This window comes from Wasmannia auropunctata, unplaced genomic scaffold (genome assembly GCF_000956235.1).
Source record: "Wasmannia auropunctata unplaced genomic scaffold, wasmannia.A_1.0 LD336101.1, whole genome shotgun sequence".
NCBI classification, from domain to species: Eukaryota; Metazoa; Arthropoda; class Insecta; order Hymenoptera; family Formicidae; genus Wasmannia; species Wasmannia auropunctata.
Genome location: NW_012026789.1, coordinates 1,738,311 through 1,762,883, shown reverse-complemented (window position 1 = coordinate 1,762,883; position 24,573 = coordinate 1,738,311). Strand labels below are relative to the sequence as shown.

General features: G+C 48.7%; 1 protein-coding gene across 1 annotated transcript; it reads right to left on the bottom strand.

Moving 5' to 3' along the window:
- Positions 1–2,927: 2,927 nt before the first annotated feature.
- Positions 2,928–24,238, bottom strand: LOC105458411 (leucine-rich repeat-containing protein 15-like). Its single transcript, XM_011703705.1, has 2 exons — positions 23,474–24,238; positions 2,928–7,251 (listed from the first exon to the last, which is right to left on the bottom strand). Exon 2 carries the CDS (start codon positions 7,217–7,219, stop codon positions 5,234–5,236), a length of 1,986 nt encoding a protein of 661 aa, XP_011702007.1. The 5' UTR covers positions 7,220–7,251; positions 23,474–24,238; the 3' UTR covers positions 2,928–5,233.
- Between the last annotated feature and the right edge of the window lie 335 nt (positions 24,239–24,573).

Sequence of the window (24,573 nt, the reverse complement as noted above, 5' to 3'; positions counted from 1 at the left end):
GAATATTTCGAGCCGCGCTCGAGGGGTGGTCTTCTCGAATTCTCGAATTATCTCTATATGTCGGATGGATGAATAAACGAACAGGCGCCGCATGTGATTAAAGGCGCGAACAGAGCGAAGGAGGCGATGATGTTAAAAATAACGCTTGAAAAGTCACGTGTGTGTTAGGAGCTGCGCATCAGACCAGGTTCATACATAATTACTATAAGGATTCATATATAATTACTATAGGCTCATATATAATTATTCGCGCTCCTTCGGAGTTCTCAGATCTCATATTTCCAACGCTATATAGGTATATCTTCATTGCTGCAACACGCCCGGAGTGCCTAGGCTCTCCGGGTTCGTTCGGAGGAGTTGAGATTTTATCTGCGGTGATTACGAAGACGGTGGTTTATAATCGTGATGAAGTGAAGTCTCGGGATTTCTGTATGAAACAAATGTAAATGGAAATGCCGATGGAAAGGTTCTTAGTCGTAGCCCGAGCGGCATAGATGTATCGCGGATACTTGCTCACGATTTAAGCTCAATCGCGCGATTTGAACGGTAGGGAGAGAGAGAGAGAGAGAGAGAGAGAGAGAGAGAGAGAAATATATACAGGGATGAGAAAGAGAAATGGTTGGAGATGAACACCTAATGTCGGTAATCAAAGTTGTAAATTGGATCGGATTTAATTCCCCCTTCTCCTCAACACTGTTTCTTAATGTTCAATTGACAAAGAAACAAAGGAACGCGACTTATACGTTCAATTAAAATTCTGATCTTTCTTGATTATCTCTGTTAGAAATTATTTTGAAAATTAATCCAATATCCAATAATTCGCGCGCATACACACACATTTTATTGATCATTAAATTATTTTTGCTGAAATTTAAATTACTTTCAAAATAAAGTCGTGCATGCATAAAAATAGTTAAAAAACATCTCGCTGAGAGATATAAAGCAAATTACAGAAATGCAACGATCAGGAGACGAAATCCATGTATTATATACGTATATTTTAACATGCGCGATTACGCATATTTGAAATCTATCTGCCTTAAAATTCTAATAAAGCCGAAGGTCCAGAATTTACTGACTTTCCTCCTCTCTCCCTCCCTCTCTCTCTCTCTCTCTCTCTCTCTATCTATCTATCTATCTATCTATCTATCTATTTATCTATCTATCTCTCTATCTATCTCTCTTTCAAGATTTGCCTTTCTCTCTTCCATTCTCCCTGCTCCTGAGCAAGTCCGTCGTAAAACTCTTCGCATAATCAAAGAAGTAGAGTCGGTCGCCGACTTTCGAGTCAAACTACGACGATCGATTGCGCATTCCGCGTCGGAACTTTGTGACTTAGCGGGCCAAGACGATCCGTTTCGGCCGCCAAAAGCAGGAAGGTTCGTGATGCAGCTCGCTAGGTCAGTGGACCGCACACGGGAAGCACGTTAACAGAGGATTTTCATTCAAGCCCTCTCTGTCTCTCTCCCTCGCCAAGCTTCTCGCTTCGGGGTGGAATGAATTTTTCAGAGCGCCAAGCGTCCTGGGATGAAGAAAGGCTTGTGAGAGAAGCCTGCACATGAGCCCTGAATGTTTCGTTCTAATCGCATTAACGCTAAACGCTTTCACGGCCCTCGTCAATATAGTCTCGTCGGTTTTCTCCCCGGTATCTCCCTTCGTTTTCCTTTTTTTCCGCGCAGCTGAGTAACATCATTTTTTTTTTAAACGACCGCGCCCGGCCACTGTTCAGTGAGAACGAACGAACGTTGATGCGAATCGACGAGGATTGCCGACTATCTGGGGAAACTGCGAACGTTTCGGGGAACGGGAAGCGAGAACGGCGGGTTTCCATACATTTTTTATGATACCATCCGCATATCGAGCGACGGCGCGGGAACGAAAATCTCTCTACGCGGTCTCGTTAGAGCACCGCGTATATAGTTGCGTATCTCAAGGAAATTGACTTTCCACGGAGATCTACGGAGATGAGTAACCTTCGTTTTGCGCAAACAACGAAATGTTCCTTTAATGCTCGCTATTAATACCTATTAGATCTTCTCTCGAAAATGACATCCGTCATTAATTATTTCGATATAGCTATGAAATTAAACTCCGCTCTGTTCACTTATTGATGCTCCATTGCCAGATCGATACGCACATAATGAGCCTCCTTCATCATATTGATAATGATCTGCTCATTTATTATCGAAAAATTAATCGTACAGAAAAATACAGCATAACGCATGAGATTGGAAAAATATTATTATCAAAGTACACTTTTTTGACGCTTCAATTTAAATTTCATCTTCTATTTGCTTCAAGACACACGAACGTTGACGAAAAAGCACCCTTAATCTCTCCTCCCCCCCCTCTCTCACTCTCTTTTCTCTCTCATTCTCTTCCTTTAAATTCTGTCATTGTGAAAGTTCGAATTCTCCCGACGCGTAGTAGGAAAATGCGATTCAGTAACGAGACTTAATCTCCGGGTACTGCAAAAACTACTATTCCTACTACTACTACTATTACTACTACTACTACTCACGAAGTTGCAGCCTTACAAGCGGATCCAATTAGGAAGTTTTGCATATTCCGTTAGGGTTTCGTGGACGCGGTGCGTTTGGAGGCGTGCGCAAATATTAAAATAAAATAAACAAAAAGAGAAACACATACAAATAGGTTCTCAGGATCGTAATCGCGGATTCGCGTAACGATTTCCGTTGTCGTTTATACCGAAGATAACGCACGCACCGGATGGGCGCACATCTCTTTCGACGGAATCGCTATGGCGAGTCGCGAATACATCAAGCAAGTTCGATGATTCCTATAACGGAAACGTACGCACTTTATTCGTACTGCATTGAGTATATTTTTGTATTCAAAACGTAACATCTTTTTTTTTCCCAAACTTAACATCATAAATTAATAAATAAATATATATATGTATAATATATATTTATATTTTTCGTATGTATTTGCTTATGCTTCGTATAAATGTGTCCTTTGTAGTTGTCCCTAAATATATTCGGTGTGTAATGTGCTTACAGAGTAAAAGGTCGTAACTATTATTGCTTCAATTTACAGTACTTCATATATACGAACGAGGGATCCCTCCCTCTGTCGGTTGCAAAAGAGGGAAAGAAGTCGGATTCGCGACTTATAACGTAATTTGTTCCCTTAAGCGTGTCTCGTGTGGAGGAACGTGTTAACGTAATTTTTCAACGGCCAACTTATCGCTCTTCTTATTAATGGCGCTCTCTCGACTTCGAATTTGCAAACTTTCGAGCGCCCGAGTATCCGGATATTTTCTGCTCGATTTAAATAGTCAAATGAAACATCAGATATCTAATAAACGGTCTTTCAATTATAAAATATCTGATATCGGGACTATTTTTATATTTAGCTATATCAAAGTTTAATTATTTATATCCATATATCGCTCATTTGCTAAAAAAAAAATTGTCATTTTTCAAAATTTTTTGCTTGCAGAAAAAGAACGGAAACGGAAACGGAAATTAAAGATGAAAGTAAAGAACACACTTTTATTCCTCTACAATCGATTATTTTATCAAAATTGTATTTTAAAATTAATATTACAAAATTTTAATGATTTAAAATATTCAAAGTTATTTTCTGGGAAACTAATTTTTTTTTTTTCAGTTGTGTCGTTGTTGTAGCAAATGAACGATATAATTTATACTCATTTATTATCCGAATTAGCAACTTGTGCAAATGGATGTTTATAAGATAATCGAGTAAAGATATTCGGATCCGGATACTCACAAATACTTACGGACACTCGCGAAATCGAGTTCCGAGCTTAAACGAATATCTCGAATTTATTGTTACATATTCGGGGAAGTGGGCGCGGGAAGGTGGATATAATAAGAGCTGTATTAATCAACCCTTACAGCGGTTGTGTGACGTTAGCTGACAATTTAATTTAATTGTGAACCCCCCCGGAGTCTGGAACGGACCTCACGAAAAGTATTAATTTCTAGGTAGCTAGTAATCTCTAGAAGGACCTTTTTAATCGACTAACGCGACGCAGCTTTGATTTGATTTGTCACTACTTGTTCAAACGAATCCGACAGAACGAATGCTCGCCGGGCGGAGAATCGGGCCACTGCATTCGCACTGAGCCAGCGGATTTCAACTCGCAATCCTCGCAAAATAAATACGGGTCCCTCTCGTGTTCTCCTTCTCTCTTACGACCCGGCCGGTACAACGCGCTCTCGCGCTCCCACACAATTTACATTCCGAGTCAGATTGTGTTCCCTCAGTGAGAATGCATCCTGGCTTTCTCTCTCTCTCTCTTTCTCTCTCACACACATTCTCTTTCTCTCTAGCAGCGACGCAACTATCTCGGAAGACATTTCATTTTCACTCGTCCACGGTTGCTTCTGTTTGTCCTGGGGGGATAATTTCAGCGTGTCGCGCGCCGTAACCCCGTCGGTTTCTTACGAGCCAAAAGCACCACCCGTTCTCGTTCGAGCAACAGAATTTCGGATAATCCGCTTTCCTGACGACGACGGCGACGACGGCGACGGCGGCGGCGGCGGCGGCGACAACGGCGATGGTATCGATCATTCTTCCAACGCCAAGTGGAAAGTAATGTCCATCCACAATCTCGACGCCACTCTCGCGTCTTACCGCGGTACAAACTGTCCGGAACACTGTCGACGTCATTCTTTTCCTGTTCTTTTTTTTTCTTTCTATTCTCTCTCTCTCACACACACACAAACCCATCGCAAACGAACATTATCGTTGCTCACGTTTAGCCGGTGCTAAAATGCACCTGCAGTTCGTTGGTCCTCGTATGTAGCGAGACGTAGCGTGACCGATAACCAAGAGTTAAACATGGGTAGGGCCGAAGCAATCGTTTCTCCATACGATATATATCGTATACGTCGCGTAAATTTAACGGTCGACTGGTGATTCAGAGCGTGGTGTAAACCTTTCGTATTTCTCGCGCGCTATTGTCTCGCGGTCATTCCAGGTCCCAGCGCACATCCCGGTCCTCTCGTACATATAATACGACATGCAACGCCTCGAATATCAAGACGCGCCGCGCCGCGCCGAGGCAATAATCCCGAGACAGTTTCGGATAGTTAAAGGCCCGTGATACGGAGTCGACGGCGTATCCGGTTCCACCTAATGACTAGACTATCCCCCGGATTCACCGATTATACCCGCCGCGGCTGAACCCATCAACGCGCCGCAGCGGTGTTACGACCTCCGACCGCCCCGGCCGCCCTCATACAAAGACGACGTGCGGTTTCTCGGATAGCGGCGGCGGCGGCGACGGCGGCGGCGACGGCGGTGCCGTCGGCTCGTAATCATAATCGTACTCGTAATCGTAACCGTAGTCCAGTCGCCGCAGAGCGCAGTTCGACCTGGCGGCGGGTGGGCTGCGCGCACGATAGAGAGACAGCACTTCCGGCGGCTCGTCCCGCAGATCGGTCACGTCCGCCACCGCGTACACGCCCTCCTCCGCCGGAAGTTGCTTGCCCTGCGACGTAGGCTCGACGGCGTCGCGACGTCCGGGCCGCGCGTATCGCGGCGTCTCGTAGATATTCGTCTCCCGCGACTGCGGGCTGTAATCCGTCGTCGTCGTCGTCGTCGTCGTCATCGTCGCCGTCGTCGTCGTCGCCGCCGCCGCCGCGATCGCGGCCGCCACTTTACCGCGCGGCGAATCGTACGAGATGTCCTCGTTGTTCCGGGCCAACAGCCGACGGCTGTACGACTCGGCGCTCTTGTCCAGCCCGTTGTCGCCCCTGCCGACGTAGACCAGGAACTCAGGACGATTCGGCGCCGCGTACGCCAGCGACCGTCTCTTCCTCTTCGCGCGGGTCAGTCGCGCGATCAGGGTGAGCACGGCCGCGGCTGCCAAGAAGCAGCCGGTCGCCGACAGCGACAGGTACAGGGGGCTCAGGCGGCACCGTAGAGAGCCCTCGGAGAGCGCGATCAGCGCCCTGCCAGCGAACTCTTCGTCGGTGCAGACGATGTCATGGGTATCCAGCTCGAGCCGCGTCTCGTTCCGCCGCTCCTCGGCGCGGATCACGTTCCACAGCCAGTGAACCGAGCAGTTGCACACCAGAGGATTGCCGCCAACTCGTAGGTGTGACAGCCCGTCGACGGGAAACTGCGTCGGCTGCAGGGTCGCCAGACTGCATCGACGTAACGACACCCACTTGAGGTACCGGGCCCCGTAGAGGACTCGCGCCGGCAGCTCCCTCAATTCCCGATTGCCGTCCATCGAGATGCGCTCGAGGTTCACGTTGTCGGCGAAGGCCCGCGCGTTCACGCTCGCGATCATGCAGTTGTTCAGCTCCAGGGTCCTCAGCTCGAACAGATTGCGGAAAGCCACGGCGTCCAAGGTGCCAAGGCGATTGGTGCTTAAAACGAGACCCGTCAGAACGTTCAATCTGGCCAGAGCGGCCGTAGGCACGGAAGTCAGATTGTTCCCGGATAAGTCCAGATACAGGAGATCCGGCAGACGATCGAAGGCAACGTCGGCGATGTACCTGATGACGTTTTTCGACAGATTCAGGGAGATCAATGACGGTAACGACGGCAGGGAGTCTCGGTCGAGCTCCTGGATCAAGTTATCCGACAGATCTACGCGCTCGAGACTCGGCGCCAGAGCCAGATTGCTCGTCGGCACTTCCAGCAGCGAGTTATTGTTCAGAATCAGTGTTCGTATCTTATGCAAGTTCCTCAACAGCTCGTCGCACAGACTCGTGATCGAGTTGTCGCTCAGATCCAACACCTCCAGCTCGCTGGTGGACTTGAACGCCTGCTCGGATATCTCCGAGATATTGTTGCCGGCCAGATTCAGTTCCTTCAGGGACGTCAATCCGTCCAGGGCGGTCCTCGCTAAAGTGTGGATCATGTTGTTGCTGATGTTAAGCGCGATCAGGTTCTGCTGCATGCCGAAGTTCTCCAGGCCTAACGTGTGAAGGAGATTCGAGCTCAGGTCGAGGCTCTCCAGGTTCCCGTAGAAGCCGAAGGTGAGGTGGACGTTGGTCACGCGATTGTTGGACAGATCCAAGTGGCGGATCTCCGGGTTCAGCTGGATCGGCACGACCTCGAGGCCGGCGTAGGCGCACGAGACCCGTAGGCTCTCGTCGTCGCATCGGCATCGCGCCGGGCAGAGGCCACTAGCCACGACTGTCATCACGGCGGCCATCGCTATCGCGATCGGCAGCGTCGACGGCGATGACGGCCCACGTGATGCCATTCCATATGAACTTCTTCCGTACTGGAACTACCCTGTATAACAGAAACGAATAACGAGAACGATTATCGTCGGCGAATAAACGTATGAATGATGGAAAAAGCGCGGACAGAATGTGGCGACTATAAATGAGCTGAGAGTGTCGTTGGGAGACAGAAAATACCACGGGCAAAATTGTCGAAATTAATCGAAAAATAAGATTCGAATAGGTATAATTCGTCTATGCTTGAATATTCTATTCTCGAAAAACATTTCAATTCGGATTTAATCACCCTACATTTCCAAAAATCGCCGAAAATATAGTCGCGAAAATGAAACATCATTCGTTGCAATGCGGATTTATCTGAATATGTGACATTTACTATGTACCTGCATCAGTATTTATAGAATTACACCTCAAAGCGCGATAGAAATTGCTGCATCATCCGCGCGGTTCCAATTATCTCTTTAATGACCGACAGTTTAATGATATTAACCGCGTGTTAATTTCGCATTTCGAAATACTCTATCAAAATTCCACTTCTTCAAAACGGAGTGACGTAGCACTATCATTACAATCAACCAGATCGCGATAATGCGAAATAATTTAATTTGAAACGGGTGTTTAAAGGGGCATAAATAAAACTGAAATACGTTAAAGCACGAGCACGCACGGCTTCGGCCGGGCAATTAGAAAACATTTATTACATCCTATCATGTTTGTTCGCGCAAACGCGAAAACATTCTTCGCGCTTTATATACCGCATACCGGCGGCGCGATTATACGAACGATATCCCTGTATCATGAAGCTGCGGTAAATGTTTCGAATAAAACCCGCCGTTAGCTGAAAGACCTTTGTGAGCCGGGTAAACTCGGCGAAAGCGCGTAACTACCTTTTACGTTCGCCGGTTTGCTGCACAAGCTCGATGCAAGTTTATTTACGGACACCTGCACGCGCTCATTCGCGTTCAGATTTCGCGCTGCCCGCATCGTCGGGCGCTCCTCCCGGGACATGTCCGACACGGCGCAGTTTGTACGTCAACTTCTTTTATTTATTATTATTTTTTTTAATGCCACGCAGAGGGTAAATAACGCCACCCACTCTCGTGACAAAAAGAGGAAAACGGACAAACTGGCTGCGAAAAGAGCAGTAAATATTAAATCTGCATCCATACATCCCGGTTAAATTTACTGTGGCTCTGGCTAATTAAATCGACGACGAATCTCGCCGTGCGCTAGTCGACGTTTTTATTTGGCGATTTTTTTTTGGCACGTTTCTCGATTGCCTGTCGCCAGGGCAATCAGGTTAATTAGCACAAATTATCGCGTCTAGAACGCATTCGCATGTAAAAAATGAAATGGTGTTTCAATACAGAGGTGTTTGACGTCATACCAATTATAAAAAAGAAATAAACAAGTTAGAATGATGTCATTCGACATAACTACGTGATCGATGACACAGATTCTTTAAAAATCGATAAAAACCACTCGCATTAATGCAAATATCGCGATATTTCGTTTATCTCAACGTTACGTTCTTTAAGTTATATTAATTGTACAATTTTATCATTTTATATATAACTTTATTATGTATAGTATATATTTAAAGTATATTAACAATATTTCTTCGCATGCTGCTTTATATATTTTCCTCGTTTTATCCTCAGACGAAGAAATATAATGGAACCATCCTTCAAAGAAAGTTGGGGGTAACAAGAAAACGATACGTTTGCCAACGGCGCGTTTATTTCTTAGGGCATGGCGCATCCCTTCCTTAGTAAATTTATCCGCAAAACAAGCAATTCGACGAGTTCGTATTTCACGTGAAAGCACAGCATGCTTGGTCTATTGCGATAGAATTAAGACATGAAATTTACTAGGCGACAAGATAAACAACGCCGAGGCCATTAATATTTCATTAAAACTCTTACAAAGGTACAATGTTGTAACTTTCGTTCCAAACATTAGCGAATTTATAGTCTCAAACAATTTAAAAGATATATTAGATAGAAAAAAAAACAGAAAAACCAAAGAAAAAAAATGTTAAAATGTACGTTTAATCCTTTTTATTTTTCACAAGTACGACTAATATACGCAATTAAGCGAAGTTATCTTTAGATAGTTTGATAATTTCCGAAAAAAAACACTCTTTTCAAATGCATTTTTTTGCAGTTTTTTTTCAGATATTTCGATATTCGATTCAGAAATTTCGTTCATCGTGATGTTTTTCTAAAACGAAAAGCAAAGCGCTTTTCGTAATTGGCTCTGAAATTTCCATCTAACACGCGCATAACTCGACTGTCGATTGAAAATCGATACTAGATTAGCCCGTCAAATTAACCGCGAGTGCTTCATATAATGTATGTAGCCCCCGTAATCGGACGCAAAAGTACCTTGTACCGCGCGGAAAACACGGTTCGCGCGCGCGGAGAGGTAACGCTCGGAAACGTTACACATGGCCGCGAACTAACAACAATTTGCGATCGTTATATCCGTTAACCCGTGGCCGTGGAGCGAGCGCACGAATCGTAGGGGGTACGCGTGCATCGGAGGGCGGGATATTACGCATTGCGCCAACGATAATTTCAATCCCCGCGCGCACATCGCGAGATTTCTGCCAAGTCCTCTCCACCCCGTCGCTCATGTCCACAGAAATTTCCCCAATATCCTCGTTTCAGTAAGTGCTTGCCGCGCCCTCCGGTAATTTTTCACGTCTCTTTTTCCGCGCACCGTCGGGGAATAACAAATGGCGCTGATCTCACTGTCATGTATAATGCACAGATTTACAGCATCCCGCTATCTGGCACAGCTATACCGTCCAAAGCCGCCGCTGGGCCCTCCCCCCTCTCGCGCCCCCCTTCTTCCCCGCCCCCCTCCCGCGGTCGCCCATCCCGTGGCGTCCGCAAAAAAATGCAACGGACGTTAACATCCGCGGCAAGTAATATCCCGTATGGCGGCGCGCGTCATTTTCTCCGGGAAATCGGGCGCCCCTTTTTTTTCCTACCTCGCAACGGACGCGCCGGGATAGGGGCGTTTTTCGGCTCCGGGAATATCGCCGAGAGGAAGAAAGTTGTGAAGAGGGTGAAACGAGATCGACACCAAAAGAAGGGAAGGGGGATTAAGAAAGGAGGAGGAGGAGGAGGAGGAGGAAGAGGGAGAAGGAACTTGATTGCGCGGGGATATTCTAGGATATCTCGCCCCGCGGTAAAACTGACATCGCCCCTGATAAACAACGCTTGTCTACGACCATCGGGATGATAAGCGCAAAGCCCGGGAATTAGCTCAAGTATCGTAACTCAGTATCTAGGTCAGCGGGAAGTTTTTATTTCGCTCTATCTGGCAACTCGTTAAGGATTTACATTTACGAGGCTAACTATAATCTAGTTCTGCGCATCGTAAGTTTCGTGTAAGCTCCTGACTCAGCGGGACGATTAAGTACCCTTGAAGCTATACCCCTCTTAAAACGGCGCTCTGCAAGGATGAAATATTTAGTGCAATATCAAAGATCGGTAATTGTTTCTAAAGCTACGGCGGATACCTATCGAGAATAATCTTGTTGCGAGAAGTGAGATTGTGTTATTAAGGGCAGTTTATTCCGGCACAGCGCTGAGCAGTGTATTCAGGAGGAGAAGGATAGCTATATCGGCGAAGAAAGGGAATAAATTGCTTATGATTATATATGATATTAATCGAGAATCTTATATTTTGTCATCTACGAGCGGATCAGTGTGCGATCTTTTATGTTAAACGAACTTTAAATAATTACATATTATAATACATAATTTATATATGTATATAATTAATATACGCTTCAAATATTCTATACATTATTAATAATATATGCTTTAAATATTACATAACTCTTTTAGAATAATTCACATATAGTTTTCCCCGAGTTTCAATAAATAAATTTAATTATCTTGTATTATTGCAGCCTCTCTCACTCGTCATATTATTTAGATATAGTTCTGCAGTGCGCGCGCGTGTATCATTATCGTCGATATCTTATTACGCTGCAATTTACGTGCTACGTGATATTTTCGCGCAAAGAATTCATAAATAATGTTCGCGCGCACAATTTGCACGACGCATTTGTAACAAGCTCGCGCGGCACAATCGCGCCGATGCGAACGAAATTAAAAGACTTCACATTACGATATACGTATACATATACATATAGACGATGTTTCTCGTCCCGATATAAATTGTGGCGGCGGGTAATCCCGGCTGAAAAATTAATACAGTCTGGCAGCACAGTTTAATTCTCGATCGTGTGGGCGAAGAAGCGTCGGTATTCCTAAGATAGCCAAGTTAAAATCGCGTCCGTTTATCGGCCAAAGGAAACGTAAATAATAAATAAGACGACGGGGGGTTCTCCTCCCCTCGTCGCGACAGACGACGAAATTTGCCAGGACATGCATAATACATGTGGAAATGGCATCGGGGGCGGTAGTAGCTAGGCAGCCGCGGGAGGGGGGGGGAGGGTGACTTCTTGTCTATAATAGAATCTGCGCCCGTTCGCCCGATCCTACGCGGCATAAAGCAAAGAAGTCTCGGATAACGTATAACAGACCAAGTCATTCAATTTACGGAATCTCCTTTCGCCCCCTTGCCCCCTCGACCCCAGAAACCCGTTCTCGTTCTCCCGATCTCCGAACTCGACTGAAGACGAGCCAAAGTCATACCAAACTTGGCAAACCACCGAATAAACGACCGAGAGCTGCAACCACTCTCTAGCGCGAGGAGCACGGAACCACGCCTGAACTATAATTTTACGATTTACCTATATATCGTATCCCTATAATACGCTACACGCCGGGAAGATAACGTAATTCCGTGATAATGCAATTAGTAAATCACGTGCGTGAAATGAAACTTTTCCCGTCGAATACTGTTATCAATTACTATTCCGCCTTCGGAAAATTAATTCTGAAAATTGTGTATGAAAGAGCTAATTAATTTTGTCATACGTTTATTAAATTTACGATAACAAAATTTACGACAAATTAAGCTTGACAAGTTAAGTAAATTTAGGTTGCACGTTTATTATAAGAATCGCGCGAGAAATTTAAAAAACAAACGGCAGTTAAACATTTCTCTCTCTCTCTCTCTCTCTCTCTCTCTCTCTCTCTTTCTCTCTCTCTCTTTCTCTCTCGCTCCCTTATGCACTGCATCCATCCCAAATTAAAAGTGGTGACACTGCGAGGCTGCGTATAATTAATTTCATTGCCCCGGACGCGGTGACACTGCACACGTCCACTGCAACGGAGGCACCAGCAGCGGTATAAGAATTACTTACCGTTATAAATATTCGAGGACGGTAATTAAAACCGTGCCCCCGCGGGTGCTACAGTGGCAGATCAAACGTTAATATCACCCGACGCGCGTACCACGCGCGAGGTATCCCGAAATTAAACCAAGCTACGCTCTAAACGAATTGCACGAATCGCTGCATTGAAATGCTAATTCAATTAGTTCTTCGGGGTTAAAAACTTGGCGCGCGGTACCACACGTGCGGGAGTGCGGGCCGCTGTGCCGAAACGGCTAATTGGATTAGCATATTAATGCGCGAAATCGGAAAATTCGTTAAGCCGAAAGTTTGCTCTAGCCCCGGTCGAGTCTCTTCTCGCCTTAATGAATAGCCCTTTCTCTCTCTTTTTCTCTCTTTCTCTCTCTCTCTCTCTCTCTCTCTCTCTCTCTCTCTCTCTTCCTTTTCTAGGCACGATGCAGTTGCCGAGCATAAATTACAAAACGAATGGTGGGGGCTGGACCCGTATACACGCCTCCTGTTTAATTTATGCATTTCTTGACCCGTATCAGCGGACTCGGTTTCCTACCTGTTGGTCCGCGTCTGGCCTGCCACCTGTTCGAAAGGGATCCTCCCCATCTCCTCCTTCTCCGCGGCCGAGGGACGGGAAAAAAATGCCTAGGCATTTACATTACTTAACAGCCGGTCGACGGGATCTCCGAAGTCCGCTCGTTATATTCCCGGTCTGAGAAATGACGCTTACGGATTTAACGCCGTTTAACGATGCCGAGAGGGCTATCAATTCTCGCTTCACCATATCGATGCGCGGCCCACCTTTCCCTGGTGTATAGCGTCCATCCGGGACAGCTGTCGTTCGTTCCGATCCGGTTCGTATCGCGCCAGGAGGATCGGGAGGCATCGGTCTCCATGGGTATTCGAAGGGGCCGACGACAGAGACTTAAGACAACTGGCAATCAACGTCCGAACATCCTAACGTATATAGGGGAGAAAGTTTTAGACGTTTACGATCGGTATCGATAGAGCGATGCCTGCCAGCTCTATCAAGGACGGGGTATCGTAAAAGTTTCGTGAAAATAATCGCGAGGCGGAGCATCCGTTTAATCCGCCCGTGAAACGTTACCCTCAGGTTCATCGCGAAATTTTCCCTCGCTTGCCTCGGAACCTCGCCTGTTTCTTCCGCCGTGCAAAATTATGCAAATTGGAGAAAGGATTCGTTTCTCGCGTGCGCGAGAGAGAGAGAGAGAGAGAGAGAGAGCGGGAGGGTGCCTCGAGCTCGAAGGGGCTCGAATCGGACGGCGATCACGGAGAGAACGGCGAGTAATATCCAGCAGGGTACGTGGAGGATTAATGCGGTGGCTACTAGCGTCCGGTTCGTATTTCCATCGAGGGGGAGATGGCACTCGATCGGTCATCGAGCACGTCGAAACGATTTTAACCCTCCCGGTTCTTCTCGGGGAGCGCGCGCGCCGCGCGGCCGAAGCCTGTGTATCCGCTCGAGTAAAATATTGCCTCACGCGGAGGTCGCGGCGACACAGAAAGGAGAGAAGAAGGAAAACCGAGGGGCTCTCTCAAAGGGCGAAAGAGAGAGGGAGCGAGAGAGAGGACTCACTCGGTCGGGTACACGCCAAGGCACGAGGGAAACGAGTGGGAAAAAGCCCTCTGCAATTGCAATCCGGACAAATATCCGGAGCCGAGACGAACGACGAACGAACAAAGAGAAATGTGAGGGAAAGAGTGAGAGAGGGAGGGGGGGAGGGGGTAGAGCGCGCGAGGGAGCAAGACAGAGAAGAAGAAAGAGATGAAGGGCGGGTGGTGTAAAAGGTGGAAGGGAAACAGAAAGAAAAGAGTGTGAGAGAGAAAGAGAGAGGAGGGAGAGAGAGAGAGAGAGAGAGAGAGAGAGAAGGGCCCTGGTAGCGGTGCAGAAATTGTTCGGGCTACTGCGAAACGAAACGAAACGAAACGAAACGCTTCTCCCGCCGCTCCTATATATATGCGGCAGTCGATAAACCGCGCCTGCGTAGCTCAAACACACGGAGGGCTACCACCCCGTCGTGGTACGACGGAGGCTTAGGGGGCTGCTTGCACGCATACCTCCGCTCCTCCGGCGAGCGCAGGGGTGTGGATTAAAGATATTAAAGATACCCGGACCGTACATGCATACCGCGCGCGTCTGTCCGTCTGTTCATTGCGCCCCCGCGTCTGCGTTTTCATCTCGGTTGTACGTAAAACGAACACCTCGGTCGCGCTCTGTTCCTTTTTTTTCTTCCCCTTCCTGCGCCCCTCATCGTTGAGACTCCGCTCATCCTGCTGCCGCAGGACGTCGCGCATTTTCGGCCCGCACGCCTCCTTCGTACCCACTCTCTTCCTTCCTTTCTCTGCGGCCCGTTTCGAGCGACGTTTCCGCCGCACGAAAAAAGATCCGGATTTCTAAAGTTAAATCGTGTCGTCGCTCGCGCGCGACTCTGCTTTTCGTGAGCGGAGGGGGGGAGGGGGGAGAAGAGGGGCCGCTTTCGTTCCCGGGAGCCCGAGATACACCCGGGCCGGAGCTCTTAAGAAACGGTATCATTAGGATTGAACGATTGTGCGGCGCCGTGTGTTTGCCTCGGCGTTGCACGTACATACATTTGTACCCTCCCGCGCTGCACCCACGGCCATCGTTAGACCTCGACGTTACCACTTTATCTCGCGCCGCTTTTACCGCGCCCGGTTCATCAGTTACGACCTTTCTGACTCCCCGCACACTTGCACCTTTTTCCAATGAATGCTAACATATCGCGCGAAATATTCCCCCCCTCCCCCTCTCTCTCTCTCTCTCTGATGCTCGTTACCATCGGAAAAAAGAGTAGACACCTCGATTCTAAATTGCTTCGCGCGTTGAACGGCACCGCCTCTTCGCGCCGGAGACGTTCGATTGTTCCAAATTTAAAAGAGCCCAGCTTGGCGACGCCGCGGGAATAATGCTCCGGGCAATATATAGCACGGCGCGTCTCGCGCCGTTCGATTTCGCCGTCAGAGATATTGAAATGCTCCTCCGGATCGTATGTTACACATACCGCCCCTCCTTTCGATCGTATCCCACGGACGAATACGTAGTCGCTACCATCTTCGTCGTCGTCGTCGTCGTCATCTTATTTCAACGTTCCGCGCTTTCAGCGACCGCGTTTCTCATAAAATCCCCCTCGGGCTTCATAAAAATCGTCCGCCGATAAATCACGAATGAAATTCCGCGGACGTGTGTAACACACGCGCGCGCGCGCGCACCCGCGCACGTCACTCTGATCCGCGGGCGCGATTCGCTCGGTCTTTCGAGCGAATTACGGCCGGCAGGGAGAATTAATCGTTTAAGTCTCTCGGCGTTGTCAACGCACACACACGGTGTGCGCCTCTGCGCATCTCATATTCCCACGCGTTTCCCCTCCCCGCCCCCCCCCCCGCGTGCAGCGGAGATATGAAACTAACTGGACCGCGCGGCACTTTCATCTAGCGCGCGCACATTCCTCGGTCTGGCTGACGTGCGCCTGACACTGTGCCTTTCCCTCCCTTCGTTCGAGCCGGCGAAGATTACCTGCGGATGTTACTTTGTAACAGCGGTATTAAACTCGCGAAAATTCACGGACGATCAAATTAAATGACTTAATCTAATTCAATTTTCCCATGACGGTACTTTCATTTCCGCGAGTCACCTGATAATGCGAAAAACTGGCCCTCCCTCGGTTCGAAACTTCAAAACTCGCTTTCCGTGCGTATTTGCATATTAACGTCGGTACCGTATAATCTGATTTATATGTTGCGGTCAATACGGAATTAACCTCAGGGTAAATCCAATACAATTCTCGGCGTGTTCATTACATGTATATAGAATTTACGGAATGTCGCGCATTTCCTGTTAATTATGAATCGGACTTGTCGAATTTAAGCAGAAGCCCTCTGCGACGGAGAGAAGCGCAATTAAATATATGCTCCGATTTCTTGTCCCTTTTCTTTTTGTTTTTTTAACGTTAAATCTCTTGATCATTTACCATCAAATAAAAATTTTAATACAATTAACTAAATAATGCATCTACTTGAGTCCCCGAAGCTAAAATATTCAATATCTGAATGTAAACTGTTCAATCAATTAGTAATTACTGAATGTGAGATATTCAATAAATCTATTAACTTTCTGCTGAAAGGGAATAAATTGGAAAACCGTCAGATAATTTATAAGACAGAAAAAAAGTGCACGATTTCCGGTACATCTTGTCCATTTATACGGGAAAACCTACATTATAACATTATTGTTAAATGAAGTTAGAGAGAGAGAGAGAGAGAGAGAGAGAGAGAGGGAGAGAGAGAGAGAGAGAGAGAGAGAGAGAGAGAGGCAGGCAGCAAGTCGATTGCGGAATATAGATAAATACGAGCGATAGAGTTTACGTATGAAAGCTCGATAGTTCTAATTTACGATACGCGAAATATCAACGCGCCCGGCATGTCAACGCCCGAGCTATGTATTCTCGTAATTCCGCATCGATGAAGCTACAGAAATATCGGTCGGACATATTAAAACATCCCATCTGCTCGTTTCTGCGTCTCCTCCGTTCTGTACCGATAACTATCGGTTATTTCCTCCACCTGTCCCTCATCCGGAGTTTGTACGAGTACGAGAGTTTCGAAAACAGTCGAATTCGCCTGTACCAAGTCCGTGTACACACACCTCGTGCAACCATTTAAAGGAGAGAAAACGCTTGTTAAACGTCGCATAAAAGTGCGATTTTTACGCGACGTTTAACAAGCGTTAAAGAATTAATTACGCTTCGTGCGCGCAAAGTGAAAAAACGATAGTTCTCGAGCCTTCGTTTTTTTTTTCCTCTCTCTTTTCTCTCTTTATCCTTCAAAGAGCGAAATGTCCGTTCGCCGCGCACGTTAATTTATTCACGTGTGTTAAATATGGCGAGGCCATATTTAACGGCCAAGATAATAACGACGTCCAGCGTGCTTCGAACGAAAAGCACAGCGGCGTAGTCGCGCTAACAATATTAAGCCTGTTTAGTCGTTCGTTCCAGTACGTCGGCCGGCCGCTTCCCTTCCTGTCCTTTCTCTGCCGCGTTTCCGGTTTTCCAGAGAGTAACGACCTACTCTCGTGCTTCCAGCTTTTCCACGCGGGATTATGACGTTACCTGACAAGGAGATGTCCCAGATCCAATTACGGCTGTATATCGAGGCGTATAGTCTCGCCAAAATAATAAATCTCGCATCTCTCTCTCTCTCTCTCTCTCTCTCTCTCTCTCTCGCACGCGCGCGCATCAGGCAGCGTATCATGAATGTTACATCGCCCGTTCCAGCGGCGAGCGCGGCAGGTTAACATTGTCCAATTACATAATTGAGAGGAAACGGGCCTCGTATAAGGACGATCGATCAAATCCAGGCAATTAGCCCATTTCTTTCTCGCTTTCCCGTCCGCTTTTTCCTCCCGTTTACCTCTCGAAAACGCGGTTATTCCCCTCTCTCCCCCTCCTCGCCGGCATTCGACGTCGCACCGGGGACTACCCTCTTTTCACCACGGGGCGACGCGTGAAGGGGAAGATTCGACGGCTCGAATGACAGGCGCACCTTGAGCCGGTAGCTCGCGGTCACGATAATCCGCAACGATTACCCAGCTCTTGCTCCTCCGGGGCCGCGTGTGGATCGTTCTCACGGATCCTCCCCTCATCCTTCAACGGTATATCTTCTAATGATCTTTTCACTTTCGTGCATTTGCGCTCGCGGAATAGATTGTATAGATATATAGGTATGATTTAATCAATGGGATAGGGAAGGCGAGGGGATACACCGTTGATTACCGGCGCGAGTCCGGCGCGTTCACCCCTTTCTCCAATCTCGTCAATGACGTCCGACGACAAATAATCATATTGTTCCCGGCGCGCCAAAGTGCGTGCCGGGCGCCGCACAATCGTTTTTCCGTGGTTTCACTCGATTATTGCGACGGACGGGCCGAGACAAAAGAAATCCTCCTCAAGTGGGTTTCCTGAACCGTGACCTATCACCCAAGAGAGAGGAAAGTCCGGGGGGAGGGAGGGCGGGGAGGAAGGCGTAAACAAAGGCGGCCGGCAAACAATGCCGGCTACAAGAGCAAACACGATATCCGCCCTTCACAGAGCGCCGCGCATAAAACTGAAGTGCAAGGTACAAGTTCACCGGTAGAAGAGCTCCCCCTGTCCCCCTCCCCTCCCCGCCCTCCTCCACCCTTTCTCTCACGACTCCGCAAAACTTAAGCCGCCAGTGGGAGGGGGGGGGATGTGTATCTGTGGGAAGTAACGGTGCGAGACACCCCTGCGGGCGTTTAACGTATGTGTACGTTTTATACGGCAAGTTTCGCTATAAATCACCTCGTTTCACCGGGGCTAAGTGTGCGCGGGTCGTCCGCGAGCGCGAGCGAACTACTTCGTAACCTGCAGAGATAAGTGGTTACCGGGAAATCTGTCATACTCCGTAAGTGGCGCGTGTCACGTCGATCTCACGGTAACAATATGACATTGATAATTCAGCGAGCTGTGACGAATGATCGATTTTTTTCTTTTCTTTTTGATTCCGCGCTAATAATAAAAGAAACGGAAACGCCGAAGGTACTGGAATCCCCAAGAATCGAAGATCCTGTTGAATCTAATTTCCGTCTCAGCCCTAGAAACTACTACCATTATTACGATTCGCTATATCTCTGACACTCCACAGGGGAGAGACTCCAAAACGCTCTTTGTGTGACGTCTAAGTGACGCTGTCCTTTGTGCCCGCGCCCGGCTAAATGAGTTAGTCCACCCAGAGGACACCCTTAATCTTCATCTCAAATCTCATCCTCTATCGTCACTGGAATAATAATTATCCTCGACAAGAATTGGCAGCGCGGAACATGCGCGCGTATAAGCCCCCGGCTGCAATGCGTTGTAAATTATACACTTGACAAATAAATGTTGTCTCGTGCCGATTCCGATCTCGACTGGCTTATTTTAGCTTAGGTGGCGCTATGCAAAATTCACTTCTCTCGTCGCATACATTGCACATTGGGTGTAAACGACATTCGCGAAAGTTCGGTGCCCCCGTGGTATATATTTCCTCATCGAGCGGCGCGTTAAAATATCGCTTTCCCGGGCGCGCGGAGAGGCAGGGGGAAGGAGACTCTATCGAAACACTTCTCCGCGTGCGAGTGGCGTGCATGAGAAGTAATACAGATTCGATAAGTCGCCGCAGACGTTTTACGGGGGCGGGGTGAGGGAGGAGGGGGGCAGGGGACGAAATGGAAAGCGCGCTCCCCGGCATCGAGCGATCTATACCTACCCTTCGCGCGATTCTCGACGGTGCCGGGGAATGGAGGCGCTTTGCATTTCCGATGTTTTTTTCAATAGAGAGAATCGACGCGACGCCGCCGAGGGAAAGGATGGACTTTAAAGAGGCGACGAAACAGCTGCGAGCCCAACCTCGAAGGAACGATTCGACGTTTGGGATAAAGCGGTTAGCCGGCTACCGCCGCGCCGCGTCCCTTCCTTCCCGCGCGCTGAAAACCGTGGGAGATGGGTATCTCTGAAAATAGGATTGGTGCGGCACGCATTGTGCCGAGCGAGGACAGTGTCTCTCTTTCTCTCTCTCTCTTTTTCTCCGTCTCCGTGTCTTTCGCTCGCCCTAGCTCTTCTGGCCTCTCCTCGTATTTATAGCCTTCGCCTTTTCCGTCCGTTCTTCGCGCGACCCTAACGCTCCCGCGCGCGCTCTCTCTTAATTCGACCGCTCGCGTAGAATACTCGCTTTTCTCCCGCGAAGACCCGCGGGGTGAGGAGCAAGGTAATCCGGCGAGTATGCGACGGGCGAATGCATCGGATCTGGCGTGTGTGCAGCGAGGGACGCCAGGTGCGTCCTGATTTATCACGACCGCTGGAAGTTGACTGGAGGGCGACCGGGAGGGCGGACGGGCGAGCTGCTGCCGCCGTCGCCGCCGCCGCCGCTGCCGTCGTCGTTGCCTGAGACTGGTGCCGCCTGCTGTGGATCTCTACCCGATCGCGCTTTTGTGGCTTATTAAAATTTCTCTAGGCGCGCGTTTCCACTATATAATATATACGCCTGACAGCGATGTCGATTGTGTATACGCGAGCGTATAGTTGCCGCGTCGAGCTTTTTACGACTTCGGTTTATTACCGATGCTCTCTTTCTCTCTTTCTCTTCCTCTTTCGAAGACACGAGTATGTGCGCACGATGGACGAACGAACGTGCTCGTATTATACGAGCTCGACGGGGAACACTGGCCAAGCCGCGGCGCGCTCCTCCTCCTGCACGGGCGAGACGATGTAAATACTATCTGTAATTCCCGCGTCATTCACGCCCGGCGAGGCTTTATGGGCCGCTTTATTATTGGAGAGCGGTGCTCTCCGCCACTTGGCGCGGTTATTGTTACGCGCTGGAAAGGCACGAAATGGGAGAAATGTCCAATGAGCGGGGTGGAGGGGAGAATGCGAGTGCGTACAAGGGTTTAATATCTCTCGCGCATATCGCAGAATTTACGATTGGATTTGACGTAAGCCCAGGCGCGTAGCGTATAAGCAAGATTTACAGTTTACTTAATGACTCGCGCCGTATAGCCGCACACGGATCCCCGGATCGGCATGCTCGCCCGTTTTTGCGCGAAGCCGCGCGCGCGTCTAACACGGTTCAGATGTTCCCACGCTAGGCAAGCAGGTGTTGTGGCGAAACCGACGATTAATTATCCGCATCCCATTTAATAGTAGTACGGACGGGTCGATTAATCACGTTACGGCGACTGCAGTTATAACAGATAAAAAGTTTCCTATACCTCTTCCCCTCCCTCCCCCGGGAATGCGATCCAAAACCTTTAAATTGATTTTTGATAGATTATCCTACGGCACGCGAGTGTCGCCGATAATGTGTATTAACAGAGCAATATTCAAAATAGAATCGATGTAATGCGTGATGTTTCCTGTATATATTCGATTTTAGGATATCGATGGCTCGATTAACAAATTCGTTCTCGCCGAATAAAGTGGGAAAAAAAAAACGAATCTCTTTTAGTCAATCCGATATTTACAAACGAGTATCGCTGATTTCACGTCGTTTATATACACGTTCGCGTATCAATAATATTTTGCAAGCTGAATCCCCGCACACGCCAATTCGAGCGCTGAAAAATTGCGCCGTACATATTATTTTATAAACGTACTCGCGTAACAATATGCGGTCCACAATTTATGGTGGCACGGGATATTAACCCGCGTGTGTGCATTGTGCAGGATAGAGCACATTGTATAGATTTCTTGAGCGCAGATCACAAATCATCGCGGCGGCGATACGGTCGTTTTACGACCGCGACAAATCATCCGTTATGAAACTGGAATAAGTTTTCAAATGCACAAAAGTTCCTTCCCGGCGGTGCGCGCATTATTAAAACGTCGAGAGATATCCTACTCCCTATAGCGAGAGTGAAATATCCGACGGAGATCGGACGAGTCGCCGCACGTCGGCCGTTTGGGGGGAGGGGGAGGATTACGCGGCGTTTTGTGCGTAGGCATGTGGAAGTAATCACGATGTATTAACCATCGTAATTCTCCTTTACGAACTCCGAGTCATTAAACAACCCCTCGAGAAGGAAAAGTAACTTCCTCCCCCGCCTCCTCCCCGCCCCGCCGAAGGAACAGTCAAAATTTAATACCGTCGGGAGACGTACGTGCTAACGCGTACTTAATACCTACCGCGATATAGACTGGGCGTTATTAAACTCGGAGAATATATTTCAGGCGCGCGGGCTGCACTTTCCGCCGCGGCGCGGGCCCGAAAAACTACGCAGCGTCCGAGAAGAAAGGGACGAAGGAGGGTGCATCTCATTACGAGCTCATTCGAACTCGTTGGGGATTAGGGATATCTGCGGTATCGGGTAATTAATTATAAGGCCGAAGGGCGCCAACTCGGGCGTAAGAAAGCGTCGTTAATATATTTACTAGCCGGAGACGCTGGGAGATTTAATTTGTTTAACGAGTCCCGGAATCACGGATTTTGCATATCGTGCTTGTTATTGACTTTCGCGGATGAACCTTCGCTACGTCTCGCTTTTGTGAGAAGTCTCCTCTTTCCGTGGCTTTTTTTTTCAGGAAGCCAAAGTGTTCATAATGTCGTACGTATAATATATGTAAAATACAGAGAAACTCAACGTTTCCGCGCAACAATATTAATAAGAATATACAGATGAGTTCTACATTTGAGTTTTTTAATTTTGAATTTTTAACAAAGTGTTATTCGAATATAACTTGAAAGCGAGTAGCATATAGTAAACGGTGCAATAATGGTAAGGAGAAACGTGGAGTATTTTGAAGTCGACGTTAATAAAAACGGCAACTCGAGACTTAATATTTTCCATTTGATTTTATCGCTCTAAATACGAGACCGGGAACGAAGGAGCCATGGGAGAAGTTACTTAATAGAAACAGCTTGGCTGTACACAAGAAAAAGCTAAGAGCGGCTTTCAAGAATAAGAGCACATAATGACCCTAAAAGTCACTCAGCTCTCACCGTCGGGTAACGTTTAACGGGAACGCGGGAGTTTATTTCATCGCACGTTTCGTAAATTTGTAAGCAGCCAGAACTCAGGGGGCCCTCCGTAAATCAACTCCGCGGCGCGGAGTCTATAAAAGAGAGCACCGTGATATATAAACATCGGGGCGATTTAACGCGAGTCGATAAAGCCCTATTTTAAGGGCAACGCGCGCCAAAGAGAATGCATATTTAATCAGTCTACCGGACGCGATCTCGTGATACGGTGTGCGCCGGGGCACACAACCGGTAAACAGCTGACCCGAGAGATCCCGTGAACCAAGAGCCTCGCTTCGGCAAGCATCGCGCTTCCAGCTGACTTATCGCACGGGGCACGCGTGGTGACTCACGGTCGGGACCCGGCGTTGTTCGTGTCGTGTGTTTTAGGGGTGGATTCGAGGGTAGGGGCGGGGGTGGGTGGATGGATGGCGAGTGAGTGGGTGGTACTTACACCGAGTGAGGCGAAGTGTCGGCGCGTCTCCTCGGACCTGTGCACATCGACCCGAGAGCCCAACGCGGATTTTCCTCCACGCACCTGTCCGCCACGTCGCGCGTACACGGTCTACTCCGCGCTCCGCGGACACCGACGTCGATGGGCCTGTCCAGTGGTAGACATCCGCCGACAATCAGGCGGCACACACACGCGCGCACCGCCGCGGCGCGCCGTGCCCGGACCGGGACTAACGAGACACCCCGGAATCACCGGATCGCCGCCGATCCACGTGACTCGCCATGAAGACACCTGATGGGATCGGCCGGTCGTGGTCGCCAGCGCGTCTCGCCCGTATCCATCAATCGCGCACACAATCGCACGTTATCGCATATAAAGTTCTCGCACGCGCGCGCCTATCGCGCGTAACAGTCGCGTGCGTGTCGCGTGACGGCGCGGGGAAACAAACCGCGGAGGGGTAAAAAGTTAAGGAGGCGCCTTTCGGCGGGTTGAGGTATATACGCGAGAGTAGCGAAAACAGAGTTAGAGAAGACGGAGGCGATAAGCGTGAGCGAAGGGGGGTAGACGATAAACGAAGATGATGGGAAAACGAAGGTAGAAATGAAACACCGGGGGGATGTAGAGCTTATAGAGAAGGAGAGAAGAGAGAGGGGAAGGAACAGAGAAAGAGAGAAAGAGGAAAGAGAGAGAGAGAGAAAAACGAAAGAACGCGGTCTCGCTCCCGGAGATTTCGAACTGCACTGCGAACGGGAACCACAGTCCTTACTGAGCCGGAGTTTGACTACGTACTCGCGGCTGCGAGACTTCGGGGTCTGCGCAGTCGGTCATTCTCGCCACCACCATCGCCGCCGTTTCCACCACCATGTCACCATCGCCGTCGTCGCCGCCGCCGCCGCCGCCGCTGCCGCCACCACCACCATGCACCACCACCACCATCGCCGTCGCCGCCGCCGCCGCCACCGCCACCGCTCTAACCCCAAACCTCCACCACGGCTCTTCCCGACGCTCGACGCCAACCCTAACCTGCCTGCTTGCCCTGCTCCACCCGGCAGCGCCCAAACTTCGCCGCAACGGTGAGAGAGAGAGCCCCCCGAGAGTCA